General features: G+C 39.5%; 1 protein-coding gene across 1 annotated transcript; it reads right to left on the bottom strand.

Annotated features, from left to right (window-relative positions):
- Positions 1–1,708: 1,708 nt before the first annotated feature.
- LOC102700190 (DEAD-box ATP-dependent RNA helicase FANCM) lies at positions 1,709–12,792 on the bottom strand. Its single transcript, XM_040528945.1, has 23 exons — positions 12,720–12,792; positions 12,217–12,592; positions 11,553–11,696; positions 11,366–11,448; positions 11,174–11,288; positions 10,596–10,687; positions 10,381–10,435; positions 10,175–10,296; positions 9,989–10,102; positions 9,627–9,820; positions 8,701–8,828; positions 7,884–7,941; positions 6,491–6,567; positions 6,104–6,153; positions 5,866–6,031; positions 5,638–5,759; positions 5,237–5,554; positions 5,088–5,148; positions 3,774–4,856; positions 3,588–3,642; positions 3,301–3,462; positions 2,005–2,719; positions 1,709–1,910 (listed from the first exon to the last, which is right to left on the bottom strand). Exons 1-22 carry the CDS (start codon positions 12,765–12,767, stop codon positions 2,218–2,220), a joined length of 4,125 nt encoding a protein of 1,374 aa, XP_040384879.1. The 5' UTR covers positions 12,768–12,792; the 3' UTR covers positions 1,709–1,910; positions 2,005–2,217.
- Between the last annotated feature and the right edge of the window lie 361 nt (positions 12,793–13,153).

Raw genomic sequence — 13,153 nt, 5'->3', positions numbered from 1 at the left:
TATAACCGATATATACTGATCAATTGATGTATCTAGTCATAGCTAAAATGTCTAACAATATAAGATGGAGAGAATATTATCTATTGTTCTAAAATACAACAACTAACTTGTACTCAACCAATTATCTATATTTTCCCATTAATTCTATAGATATTTTTAGCTTCCGTGCTCAACTCTGAAAGTTTAAATATTCCGTGACGAAGGGAGTAATATCTAAAGGATTAAGGTAGACCAAGTTAAGAACAAGCTAGAATACCTGAGTACACGTCGACCATGTGCCATATTGTTATTCTCTGAACACGACAGGAACCAAAAAAATTTCAACCCCGCTTTAATTTCTGACACATCAAAACAACACACACATGCAACATTGATTTGTTCAACATGGAAATTAGAAGGACCATTAAACAAAATAATTGCAGGCCATTTGCGTCGTTGCTGAGGTTTAGATTGAGAAAAATTTTGGAAGAAATATCGCGTCAAATGTTTGACCGGATGGCGGAAGGGGTTTTCGGACACGAATGAAAAAACGAATTTCACGGCTAGCCTAGAAACTGCGAGACGAATCTTTTAAGCCTAATTAATCCGTCATTAGCACATGTTGGTTACTGTATCACTTATGGCTAACCACGGACTAATTAGGCTCAAAAGATTCGTCTCAAGATTTCTTCCATAACTATGCAATTAATTTTTGATTCATCTATATTTAATGCTTTATTTAAGTGTCTAAAAAATCGATGTTATGTTTTTGAAAAAAAGTTTTGGAAACTAAACAAGGCCTTATATATTTAGTAGTTGGTAAACCATGGAAGAAATTTCAGAAATGCTATTTTCATCGATTGTAATTTTGCGCCTCAGAATCTCTGTGTTCAGACAACATCGCCGGAAATACTCTTATCTCATCATTGACATGTACATTTATACTTTTCCTTGTTGACACTTTACAAGGATTAAACTTACGTACTAGTACTTGTACTACTTTTGTACTGGTCTTTAATGCATTTCGATCAGTACTGCACCAACATTTGCAACCATGGATGCTGGATTTACCTTCCTTCATGGACTATGATTTCTTCTCAAGAGTTCAGAAACCGGAGTATAGAAGTAATGATGCAAAATGAATCCAACAATATGATTTTGTACTTGCAAAACGTAATACTAGTAGATCATTGGAGTATAAAGGTACTATAGATCCAAGTTTTGATAGAAGTCAACGTTGTCATTAGTTATTAAGGAAACAGTGTCATGTAGGTGGTCCTAAGGACACTCGAGAGAAATATTAAGCTGCAGACAGACTGCTCCGTAGATCACATTGCGTGCAAGGAGAGGCAGACATATTATGGTTCATCTATTTTGTTGTGAGATTAGTGAGAGATGACAGTTGAGAGCGAGACGCAGTGAAGAAACGCGCTTAGGGAATTAATGCATGCGGGCAGAATCTACATGTTCACACTTCAATACTGTCGAGCTTGTCACCGAACCTTGCACGTTAAGATGGACACAGAATTGACAGGTACGGAATAATGGCAATAGTGTCCTACTATTTCCTGTATGTTTGATGGCAACCACAGCACCAATGAAGCAACCACCAGTTACCATCTGCTTACCACATGAACTGAGAAAAAAGAGAGAGAGATGCACATACCTTGCAAGCAAGCATCAGCAGATAGACCATGGCTCCCTCCATGAAAAAAAAAATACTTGGAAGGCTATCAAGACAAACAAAATATATCCAACAAGGTGTTGGAAGTAGACAGCAGAAAAATAACTTATATTTACAGAGAGGAACTATATTAGCGCCATTATACAGGGTGTATAAATTATATGTACAAGATATACATACATCAATACAAACAGCGAGCCACACTTCCACAAAATTAGGGACGTCCTCTCCTGATCTTCCCAGGTCCCTACAGATAAATACCACAATGGTCATTCTAGGCGGCAGAATAGGGCTTATCTGAATGCTTTTTTTGCTTGATGCTGTGTTGTGCAAGCTCAAACCTTTTGCACGTAGAAGGGCCCACGAGTAACCGGCAGGTAAATTGATGCTGTTGCCACCTCGACAATCCTGACCAATGGTCCAGGTATCCAGGATGATCTCTGGCCCAATAGCTTATAGATGAAACATTCTGAAAGACTCTTCACCAGCATGAGGCTATGAGAACCGCTAAATCATAAGAGGGAGGGGGGATGCTAAACCCTGATGCTTTGCTTTTAGCTCCCAAAGGTTTTATGTGTTGACTCTGGATTCTTGAGTTTCCAGAGTTCGGTTGCTTGAGCTTCAATTGCATCAAGATCGAGGCTCTCAAAGAAATCATCATCATCCCAAACAAAGTTATTATTGATCCCAGTAGTGGTAAGGTTTGAGGAAGGTTGTGGTTCTGGTTCAAGGTTTATAATAGGGATGGATGCAGCTTGTTGGAAGCTTAGCTTCCTCTTTCTGCAGTCAAATGTAGTGGATGATTCACAATGAGCTAGACTTGTTTCACCTTGTAACTTTGTTGTGCTGGTGCTCTTCAGAGAGTTTTGCTGGTCCCCTAGAGGACTTGGGCCAATGGAATGGTGTGGTTGGATCCCTTGTGGAGTCTCAAAAGAGTTGTGCAAGTTCTCTGAAGAACAGCTTGCACTCCCACTTCCACCTCTTGAAGCAGAACTGTCAAGCACGTCCTGGTACCTTGAGGGCAGCACTACTGGGGACTGAGTAAGAAGTGATCGCCTGAAAAAGAAACATCAAATGGAATTGAGTTTCAAAGTTTCTTTCTGAAATTTTATCAAAAGTATAGAAACACGAACCCAGGCCACTGCAATGCACATCTATGCAAAAAATCTTGGCTACTGATGAACAGGAAAATGATAATGCTCACTGCTCATTTATCTGGTTCCCAGTTTCCAACATGACTGATGGCAAACAAGCTTACAGATAAAATAAACTAGCTTGTGTCATAACAGTCAAATTGTCATTAGGTATCCAAGGCACAAAACACGCTGCTAGTTATTTGCATTATCTACTAATGAGTACCTTATCCAAATTTATCTGATTGCAGATGTACCACAGCCCAATTGTACAGCTCCACTACAATCAATTGGTTGTAAATTTGGAGCTGCACTGATAACTTTACAGATATGGAGCCATGCAAAGTTGGAACATATTGAGACATGAAAAGTCAAAACTGTAACAGCGCGTGGCATGTGTCAAACTGCACATTGTTTTTTGGGCAGAAAGAATGACAAACAGGACTGCTCAAAACAAACAAACAGCTAGAAAGTAGAAATAGTTGTTTGATCATCAAACAATACCTGTAGAAAGCCATCATGTTGTCACCATTGTTTTCACCACGATGTATACTTTGGGTAAATTGGCCCGTAGGAGTAGCCTGGTCATCAATAAAACTGTCTTCATATTTATCTTCGCTATGATCATTATCCTCATCCGCTGAAACATCAGCATCTTCAGACACCCTAACATGAATAAGATATTTACAATAAACTAATGTGAACAATTAATTCATATTGATAAACTCTATTAATAGTAAACAGGATCAGCTTTAGTTTGTTCACAATAAAAAATATTTTAGAAATCATACTCGGCTTCATCATCAATAAAGGTATTCAGACGCCTCTTGGCCCTCCTTTTGTTTCCTAGATTTGGAATCAAAAGAAATATCTCAATATACATACACAAAAGAAAGAATTGTGATGATAATAGAAGGTTAACAAGCCTAAATACATGAGGCACAACTCACTGATAGAGTGTGCAAGGTTTAACATACTTTTGGTAGCAAAATCACAGTTTTCTCCAGTAGTTCTATCATATCTGTCATCCAAAGACATGGACGAAACTCTTTTGATCTTGTCACCATATTTGCAAAGTCTTCTGTACTTGGGTGCTTCCTGGACCGTCCTTGATGTGTCCCCTCCTGACCGAAGCTGCCAATCATCAGAGAAACTATCGCATAGCAAATTTGCTGTAGGAGTATGAGCAGCAGGACTATGTGTTTTCACATTTGATGGATGTGTCCGTCCTTTGTTTGCTTGAGTCTGATCTAGGGCATTCTCTCCTGGTGAGACAGAAAATTTGGAGATCTCAGCAAAAAAATGCCCTTTCTCCTCAAGGTTCAGTGCTTCATTTCTAGATTTCAGCTTATTAATCTGAGCTCCCTCAACACATGACTTCAAAAAATCATCGTTCTGCACAAAACCAACATTTGCAGCACTGTCTGCATCTAACTGTTTGTGGTTAACTTCAGGCATTGGAGACTCAGGAACAATTCCTTCTTCAAAATAATATGTTAGCCTGGGACTAAGCTCCATATCATCTTGAACTGACACACTTGGGTTTACTAGTTTAGTATTGCAGGGAGTCTGGCATATTTCTTTCAGACTTGTCAATGTTTTTGATGGTGGAGTTCCAAGTACATGTCTGTCATCAGTGTGGCCACATTTTTCAGTATATTCAGGAGAATAGGGAGCAAAACCGAACTCGTCTGTAAAGATAGGTTTGCTTGAATAAGCAACAACTGCAGGGGAATCGAATTCAACTGTTGGTCTACTGATATCGGGAGCCAATTTGACAGAAGTGGACTTGTTCTGGACCTTTTGATGCCGATTCATATTCCTGATGCCCTTACGGGCTTCAGATGTCCTTGGCGGGGAAGGTACAAAGGTGATTGAAACATAACCACTAACATCCAGGGTTACATAATCTCCACTGAAGAAAGAGTGGACAGGATATTTTTCAACCGGAGAGCTTGGGAGAGAGACATTTTTACTCCTTGTAGCTTTACCAGATGAAGCTTCCAAAGCACAGTACTCCTGCGGAGTTGCCTCTTTAGATGCATTAGTACCGTGCAAACCTAAAAACGGCTCATAGGTTTAGAACATCATATATCAAACAGACAAGCAAGCTTAAATCGCTGTATGCACAATAATAGGTTGAGTGAACAAAAAACTTGTCTATGAATCTGTAAGCCCAGAGATTCTATATGAATCCAGATTAGCTTTTTTTTCTTTAAATCTGCTAACATTGCAAAACTAATTTCATGAACCGAGTTAACTAAAAGGGGAAGGACATGACAAGCACCTACCTTCTGGTTCCTCATCCATAGCAACTGGTACATCAGTAGGTCCTTGTAAAGGGCTTGCACACTGAAAAGGTACTCAGAAACAATGTTAGAACTTCTGTTTCATTTGAAAGCTACAACAAAGAAATCACACAGATCTTTTTTGAATCTACCTTTGTCCTTGAGCAAGAAAGATCTTGAAGTTGTTGCATGGCATAAATTAGCATGTTCGTTGTTCGGGGTGAATGCGGCACTTTGTAGATATCACATGGTGAAACCTGAAAGGTAGGAAATGTAACAAGAGATGGCTTCCAGCAGTCTTGTTTGCATGCACCGAAGTACTGAGCAATCAATTGACCATCTTCCTCTGACATTTTAGTAAAGATTGGAAATGTGCCATTCACATCAACTTTACTTTTATTTGAGCAAGGAATATACTTTTCTATGGATAATTTAACAAACTTAAGTTCTGGTTTACAGATATCTGGAACCTGTAGGATGAATAATAGGATTACACAATTAATTCCTCCAGATTTAAAGCGACATTGTGAAAATGATGGTAAAAAAGAATTACCATCCTGGGACTATTATGGTATTCAAATCTGGCACAATCACGCAGTAACTTCTTCATAGTTTTAGTGTTTCCTTGCTTACTTAAGTACCCATTCATCTCCTGTCCTTCACAAGCCAAAACCAGTTTGGGAAGTTAAGGTAACCAATGCCTGAGAGAGAGACATTTATAAAATGCAACTTTTTGTGGGACTTTGGCGACTGTCAATTTTCACAATCCAAAAAAGGATATCAACTCTCCCTTCATGCTTCCTTCCAGTCCTTCCCATACGTTGAATCATCCTTAATGCTGAGATGTTGGCATCAAAACAAACCACAAGATCAACCTCCATAATATCTAGTCCTTCCTCACCAATTGATGTTGCCACTATAACATTGTGTTCCCCAGACCTGAATTTCTGTAAACAATTTTTACAGTGAAAAAGAAGAAATAAATGCAAATCATGGATGAGCGGATTATAGTTGAATACCTGCAAAATAGCCTGTTGCATTTTCTGTGTCTGCCCCTTCAATTGGTCACCTGAAGGCAAAAAACTTGAAATAAACAAACATATCATATCATAGGATTCATAGGTTCAAATGCATAAGATGCTTCATATTCTGTAGAATATTACTAATACTAGAAATACTTAGATGAAGAAAAATGTAGGTCACTATGTTTATTTTGAACGGTCACTGCCATCCAAAATACCACGAGTACCTGTAGAATGAAAACTGAGTCAGAACACATAATCTAATTGATTCTTGTCATATTTAAATAAAGAACTAATATATCATATGTTTTAAAATCATACTTGTATGAAATCACTGAGCTACAATTAAATGCTCAGTTGATTACCCGTAACACATCATCATACCTGTGGAACTTTGACCAATGAATGCAGCAGGCCTCACAAGTTCACCATCAATATTTCTTAGGGAGCACATTATTTCTCTGCATTTCACAGTATAACAAAACGTTCAAGCTATATGATAGATTGGTACTGACAGACAATTAAGCAACAAAAAAGCACACTGTTTCTGACACGCAGCTAAAACAACAAACAGATTAATCAGCCCCTTCTTTTCTCTGTTTAGAAGCATAAGCGAAACCATTTATTAATGATTAAAAAACAATTTGAAGGTAAAACTTCTAAATGCGTGTTTTTAGTGATCTAAAAGCAAATGCTAGAAAATAAACTACGATGAAAAAACCCTAAAATCAACTCCAAATTTAAGTTTTAAAATTTAAATTGGCTTACAAGCATAAGTATAAGCGAATAGATGGGGCCTATTGTTTGCTAGAGTAAGGAGAATAGGAGATATACACAGTAGCGTAGAAAATTCAAAAAAGCTATACTGCATCCTGAGTACTAAAAAGATAGAAAAACTAAAACATACACTGCTAATATAGTTGATAGGGAATTGTTTGAAAGATGCAAAACTCAAGGATTGATAAAAACCAAACCATACAAATGAAAGCAAATATGCATATCCATTATCCAGTGGACCAGTGAATAGTGTCACATTCAGCACCTGTGTGCCATAATACATCAGACACAAATTATAGTTGGTACTCCCGAAAAGTACAAAATTGGATAATAAGATAATTTCCCTAAGATTTAAGATATTGACAAAAAGACGCAAATCTTAGGTTCGCCAAGTTGACTTGTCTCCAACTATCCGAACGGTTTGTCTGTGTTTAGTATGAGTAGTTGCTGACTTACTGTTGTTAAACATTGTGACAGTAAGTATTGGAGTATGAGTGGTATCATTTATCTATAGATATCGTGACAGTAACTATTGGAGTATTGGTCAATGCTGGTATGTCTAAAGTGAACATTTATGGTTCTCTGACTAGCACAGACATTATTTCCACATATTGCCTTTGACAATTTCACCGAATATTTATCCTGTTGAAACTGGATCAAGATAATCAGTGGTTCCCTAGGACAAGGTAAACCACGTGAAAATAAAATATGTTTGAACCCCATGACAGACCAATGACACCATCAGTCCAATTACACTAAGAACATCCATACCATAATATCATCAGCGAAAGTTGTTTAAGAGAATTGCTAATAGATTAACCCTTGTGAAACCCTGATGGTGCAAAATGGCTTCTGCCTTAAATATATTTATCAGTAGTACAAACTACTCAACCAAAAAGAACAGCACAAAAAATTATGCACTGATCAATTTTTCAGTGTAGAACAAGAATTTGCAAAGTAATATACAACGGAGACAAAAATTACAGCAAGGTATTCTTACTTGACACATTCCCGGTAATGTGCAAAGACAATAACCCTAGAGTCTTTTGAATTTTTGTCTGCATCAACATAACCATATCAAAACTGTCATAAATAAACTTGAAACTTCAGAATATTTGCCCTTGTTTTGTTCATGCAGGGATTACAAATTCTGGAATGATATTGAAGTCAAATAGTCAGCCAATAAAAGTTTCTTCCTAGGGGGCATGTGTATCTTGTGATGCACTCATGTGAACGAAAAAAATACACGTAACCTCCAATCAGTGTACCACTGTACCCTATGCAGAACACTTGTATACTAAGCCCCTATTCTTTTCCCCCTCTTACTAACCCAGATTCTTTCATTTTTTGCGTGCACGCTTCCCGAACTGCTTAACGGTGTAATTTTTGCAAAAAATTTCTATAGGAAAGTTGCTTTAAAAAATCATACTGATCTATTTTTTAATTTTTTATAACTCATAATTAATTATTGATGTACTAATCTGTTAGTACGTTTTCCGTACTAGATAACTAACCACCAAACAAACGCCGCCTAAGTTACTATCCTTACAAAAATACAAATACATGGAATAATTCACTAAATGTTATTACTGATAGATTGAGCTATAGTTGTCCTACTGTCATGGGCAATCAGGCATTGGGCCAAGAGGCTGAGTCCCATGGGCTGCCCACGAGCGTCAACCTCTCTGCCCAATGCCCATGACACCTACCAAATGAGTAAGTTGTACTATACCAAGCAGTATACATTAGAATTATGGATTAAATGGACAAAGACAAAATATGTAGCCCATTAAGAGAAAGTTAGAAAAGTTGCTTACGGAAGTGATCAAACAACACTTCTACCATTTTCTGTACTTTTGGACTGAGAACGCCTTGAGATAAGATGTCCTCCATAGTTTTCTTCACTCCCAAAAAGGAATTATTTCTTGTAAGCACCTTCCATGATCTTCAATCACAAAAGGCATGATAAATTTGAGCATGCACAGAAGACATCTTGTAAAATTAGATAGAGCATGCACAGAATAAAGAAAAAAAGGGGGTGAACTTTCTAATCTAGTGTATTAATCAGTTACTACTTACTCCCTCGGCCAAATATAAGCATTTCTAGTATTTAAGTTTTGTACCATAATATAAGCATCTCTACACTGATTCTCATGAATTTCAATCATTCTGATGATTCCAGAGCCAATCAGATGCTTAGAGAGGGAATCTAATCAATTCAAAATTCAAAAATTGACCACTGAAGTGACTAAAAGGAAATTTTTTGACATCTTCTTAGTCTATGCTAAACACCCAAGAAATACTTATATTTTGGAATGCATGTAGTAATTTATATGAGATGTAGGCATGTTTGCTGCACAGATGTAGGGGTACCACAAGGGGACAAGATCGCCTATGCCTGATGTTTTGGTGGCTTGCAAGTAGAAGGAAGCAAGGGTACATAAGAGAACGGACTAGGGCTCCTGAATTCTCAATATATTGGTGTTTTATATCCAAGGTTAAGAGAACGGGCTACGGCTCCTGAATTCTCAATATATTGGTGTTTTATATCCAAGGTTAAGAGAACGGACTAGGGCTCCTACCGCCCTGCAAAAATATAAAACTGTAGAACTGTAAAGGATATTCACTCATGCTCAACAGGATGATGCTCAGAAAATCCATAGTTAGGAGCCTAATTATGTACTGTCTAATTACATGCAAGTGAAACAATGTAACAAAAGTGTGTGTACAGTGTAGACAATACCCTTCTTTATATTTGGCTTCAATTGACTGATGCGCTGCCTTGATACCATAGCTCAAAAGCATTTTAATAATGCCATAAAGTAAGGTTAGGGCCACAAAAGATGTACCAATTTCCTTTTTCTCAGCTAAAGGAATATGTGGTGGGGGTGCTTGGTCGAATTTTTCCTTTAACATGCGCAATTGGTGTGGGCTCCACTGGAAAAAATAGGAAAGCGATTAATAATGCGCATGAGTAACAATTCAGAAGCAAGTGCATAGGCAGCAAAGCATCAGGGTTTAGGACATAAGTTAGATAAATTCTTCACCTAAAGTGAATACGTGTAAACATGATGATTGATGTATTAAAGACAGCATAGAACATACATTTGAAGCATCCCTAGTATCAATCACCCCAGCAGAACGCAATTTAACAAGATGTGGACGTATAATATCCAAAAGCTTATCATTGACTTGTATAGCCTCACTGCCAACTGGTATCTGCACTGAAACAAACCGTTCAGCACAGAGAAACAATATAGAAAACTTACAAATTTATCTGTCCATGCACACCTTTAAAATTTCAACTGTGCGCCTCTGAATATACCGGCTGACATCAGGATCACTTTCATCACGGTGAACCAACTCAGAAATGTGCAAATTGTTGATAACATTTTGTATAGCTGGTTGTTTTGCTGAAGTTAAGCACAAAACAAGATTGCAAAATTAGAAAGCATCTCCATTTTTCAGCACATTTGTTTAATTTTGAGGACACTAACATCCTGGTGTAGCAGTCAGAGCTAAAATCCTTAATGGCACACGAGCTGCCTCCAACTGTCAATACAGCAGAAAAATAGAAGGAAAAAAAAAAGCAGACATTAGAATCACTTATTCATTTACACTACCAATATCATCTTCAAATGGGATTGATACTGGAGGAAACCCGTAAAAGACAACCAACACAAGAGATAGCTTTGGTATCAATCGAATATACCTCACGGACAACAACACAGTAAGCATAATTTCCTGAGGCTCGATGAGCTTCATCTATCACCAAGCAAACGAGTTGATTCACCATGCATATGCCTGCCAAAAGCCAAATTCACAATGTCAAATCAGAGAAGTAGTGGCATTAAAGCTGAAGGGAACAAGAAAGGATAGAAGAAATTGACTGACTAAAAAAACTACTCTTGACAGTCAATTTCTGAAGCAGCCAGTCCAAACATAAAACTGGGGTAATTATACTTGATGGAAAAGATAGAAGAAAAGGGGTAAAGCTGGCGTGGGATGACAATAAATTATATAGCTAACTCATGATTTACTGGGACAATATGAACTTTAAGTTTGGACATGATACGATGCCACGTATGTGCTTTTATATACATCCGTTATGCACAAAAATTTCTGCTTTCTTTTGTGTTGACTTCATTTCGATGGAAGCTCTAGTGCAGCTGCATTTTCAATGTTCCGTTACCATTCTATAAAGCAACAGATGGAACTCCCAAAGACAGAGTACAATTGTAACATGTCCAAAAAAAATGAAAGAATAGGACAACGAACAGAAATAATCACCAGATTGTATATCATTCTGAAGAACCTGTGGAGTTACAAAGAACACCCTTTTAGACTTCCAAAAGCATGATCGCTTTGAAGGGCTTAGATTCCCCTTCAAATCAATTGTCCACTCCTTCAAACAAGTAGAAAACATTAGTTCCAAGTATTGGCATCAGATAAGCATGAGCATCTATAGAAAGAAATTAATACCTGCGGTATTCCCACTGTATTATGACATGCCTCAATTTGCTGAGTAACAAGAGGACGTGTAGGTGCAGTAAATACTATTTTCCCTTTTTTTTCAAATTACCAAGATCAGAGGAGCAATTGTCAGCGAGTTTCTTTGCCGATTGACAATGGAACAGGAAAAAAGTTCCAGCATGATAAAAAATTTTACCTTCGGGAAACCATCTAAAGTAGTTATACATAACTACTGCTGCAATAAAAGTTTTACCAAGCCCTGTTGGTAAAGCCACTAGTGTATTGGTCAATAAAGCCTTCTGTACAAAATTTTTTTGGTACTCTCGGACTTGCACATTAGCTGCAGCACAAGAACAAAAGCTGCATAAATTACATAGCTCAGACATTTGCACCTTGGTTAGAGAGCTAAGTAATCATGGTAACCTCAAAATATTTACAAAGCAAGCATGAATACAGCAAAAGTAAACTATAATGAGAATATAAAGGAAAATTTGAGTGTCTTTCAGAAGTTATTTTCCATTTTTATGTTGGTGTCATTTCATTATTCATATCTGAGGAACAGAAAGCTGAACATCCATATTGGAGTCTGGAGACGGGGAGTCTAGGAGAGTTTCCCTGAGGAGTTAGGAGGCTATACAACTTCGATGTAAACAAGATTTCCCAGTAGAGATAAAAATGACACAAGGTCTACATGGGCAAGCAAAATACTTAGCACCTCAGCACCGATTCATGCACCATCTGATTGTATCTAATCCAGGTTATTCTTGCACATTGTTTCACTTGTCAGTGAAATGCTCTAGAAAACCGCTGGCAACGGATTGATAATTCTCGAAATGCAGATAGATATGGAAAACACTCACTTGGATAAACCCATGTTTGCACCGCCTCATGGTCCACCGCAACCGCGCAGGGCTTAAGATTGATCTCCTCATCCGGCGAGCATCCCTCGCCGACGGGGTCACCAGGGCGCCCCCTGGCGGCGCCGCTCGACGCAACCGGCGCTGCTGCGGGCGGCGCCGCAGGCACAGGGGGTCCCCGCTCCTTCGCCGTGCGCCTCCTGGTGAATGCGTCAGTGAAGCGGTCGAGCGTCGCCTGCCGCGTGCCACCTGCCGGGGCCCTCGGAAACGGCGCCGTCGCCGCCGAGGGCCCCGGCGGCGGGGCCGAGTCCGAGGCGGAGGCGGACGCGAGGGCGCATCGCCTGTCGATCTCCTGCACGGCCGCCTCCCAGTCGAAGCCCTGCGGGGGGGGTCGGCGGGATTTAGGGTTCCGAAGCAGGTGGAACACGAGCGGGGTGGGGGGGTGAGGGGGTTCCCTATACGGAGCGGAAATGGAAGAGGAGAGGAGAGGAGAGGGAGGCGCTTACGTCGTCGTCGTCGATGATGATGGCAGGGTGAGGCGGCGGCGCGGCCATCCCGCCGTTCCGCCGCGCGGGAGCTTCGAGAAGGTTCGCGAAGGTTTGGGGAATTTGGGAGCGGAGGAGGCGGAGGGTTTGGGCGGGGAGACGAAAAATGCTTCCACGAAGGTGGTACGACTGCGAAGCGTGATCGCGACGAACGGACGCGGCCCATATCAATTTGGTCCAGTAGAAGGAATAGGGTAGACAAACTTTCGGCCCATTTATTATGGGCCGGAATGGGACTGTGGCACACGTGGTCCATAAATTCCATCCCATCCCCGCTTGGCCTCCCAACCCGCTCCTACCCGTGGTCGCTGGAGTCGACCCATCTATCCGACCCGTGCATGACCTCCGACCGAATCGGTCGGAGGGGAAGCTCGCATTCGTGCTATGTTGATCAC

Source organism: Oryza brachyantha, chromosome 11, assembly GCF_000231095.2.
Source record: "Oryza brachyantha chromosome 11, ObraRS2, whole genome shotgun sequence".
NCBI classification, from domain to species: Eukaryota; Viridiplantae; Streptophyta; class Magnoliopsida; order Poales; family Poaceae; genus Oryza; species Oryza brachyantha.
Note: the sequence above shows the minus strand (reverse complement) of the source record. Positions and strands in the feature narration are given on the sequence as shown.

Coding starts and splice junctions, on each gene's coding strand:
- LOC102700190 (XM_040528945.1), bottom strand. CDS start 12,767: ATGGCCGCGCCGCCGCCTCACCCTGCCATCATCATCGACGACGACGAC. Junction 10,688..11,173: donor TCAGAATGATATACAATCTG/GTGATTATTTCT, acceptor GGCTTTTGGCAG/GCATATGCATGGTGAATCAA. Junction 6,032..6,103: donor TGCAACAGGCTATTTTGCAG/GTATTCAACTAT, acceptor AATTGTTTACAG/AAATTCAGGTCTGGGGAACA.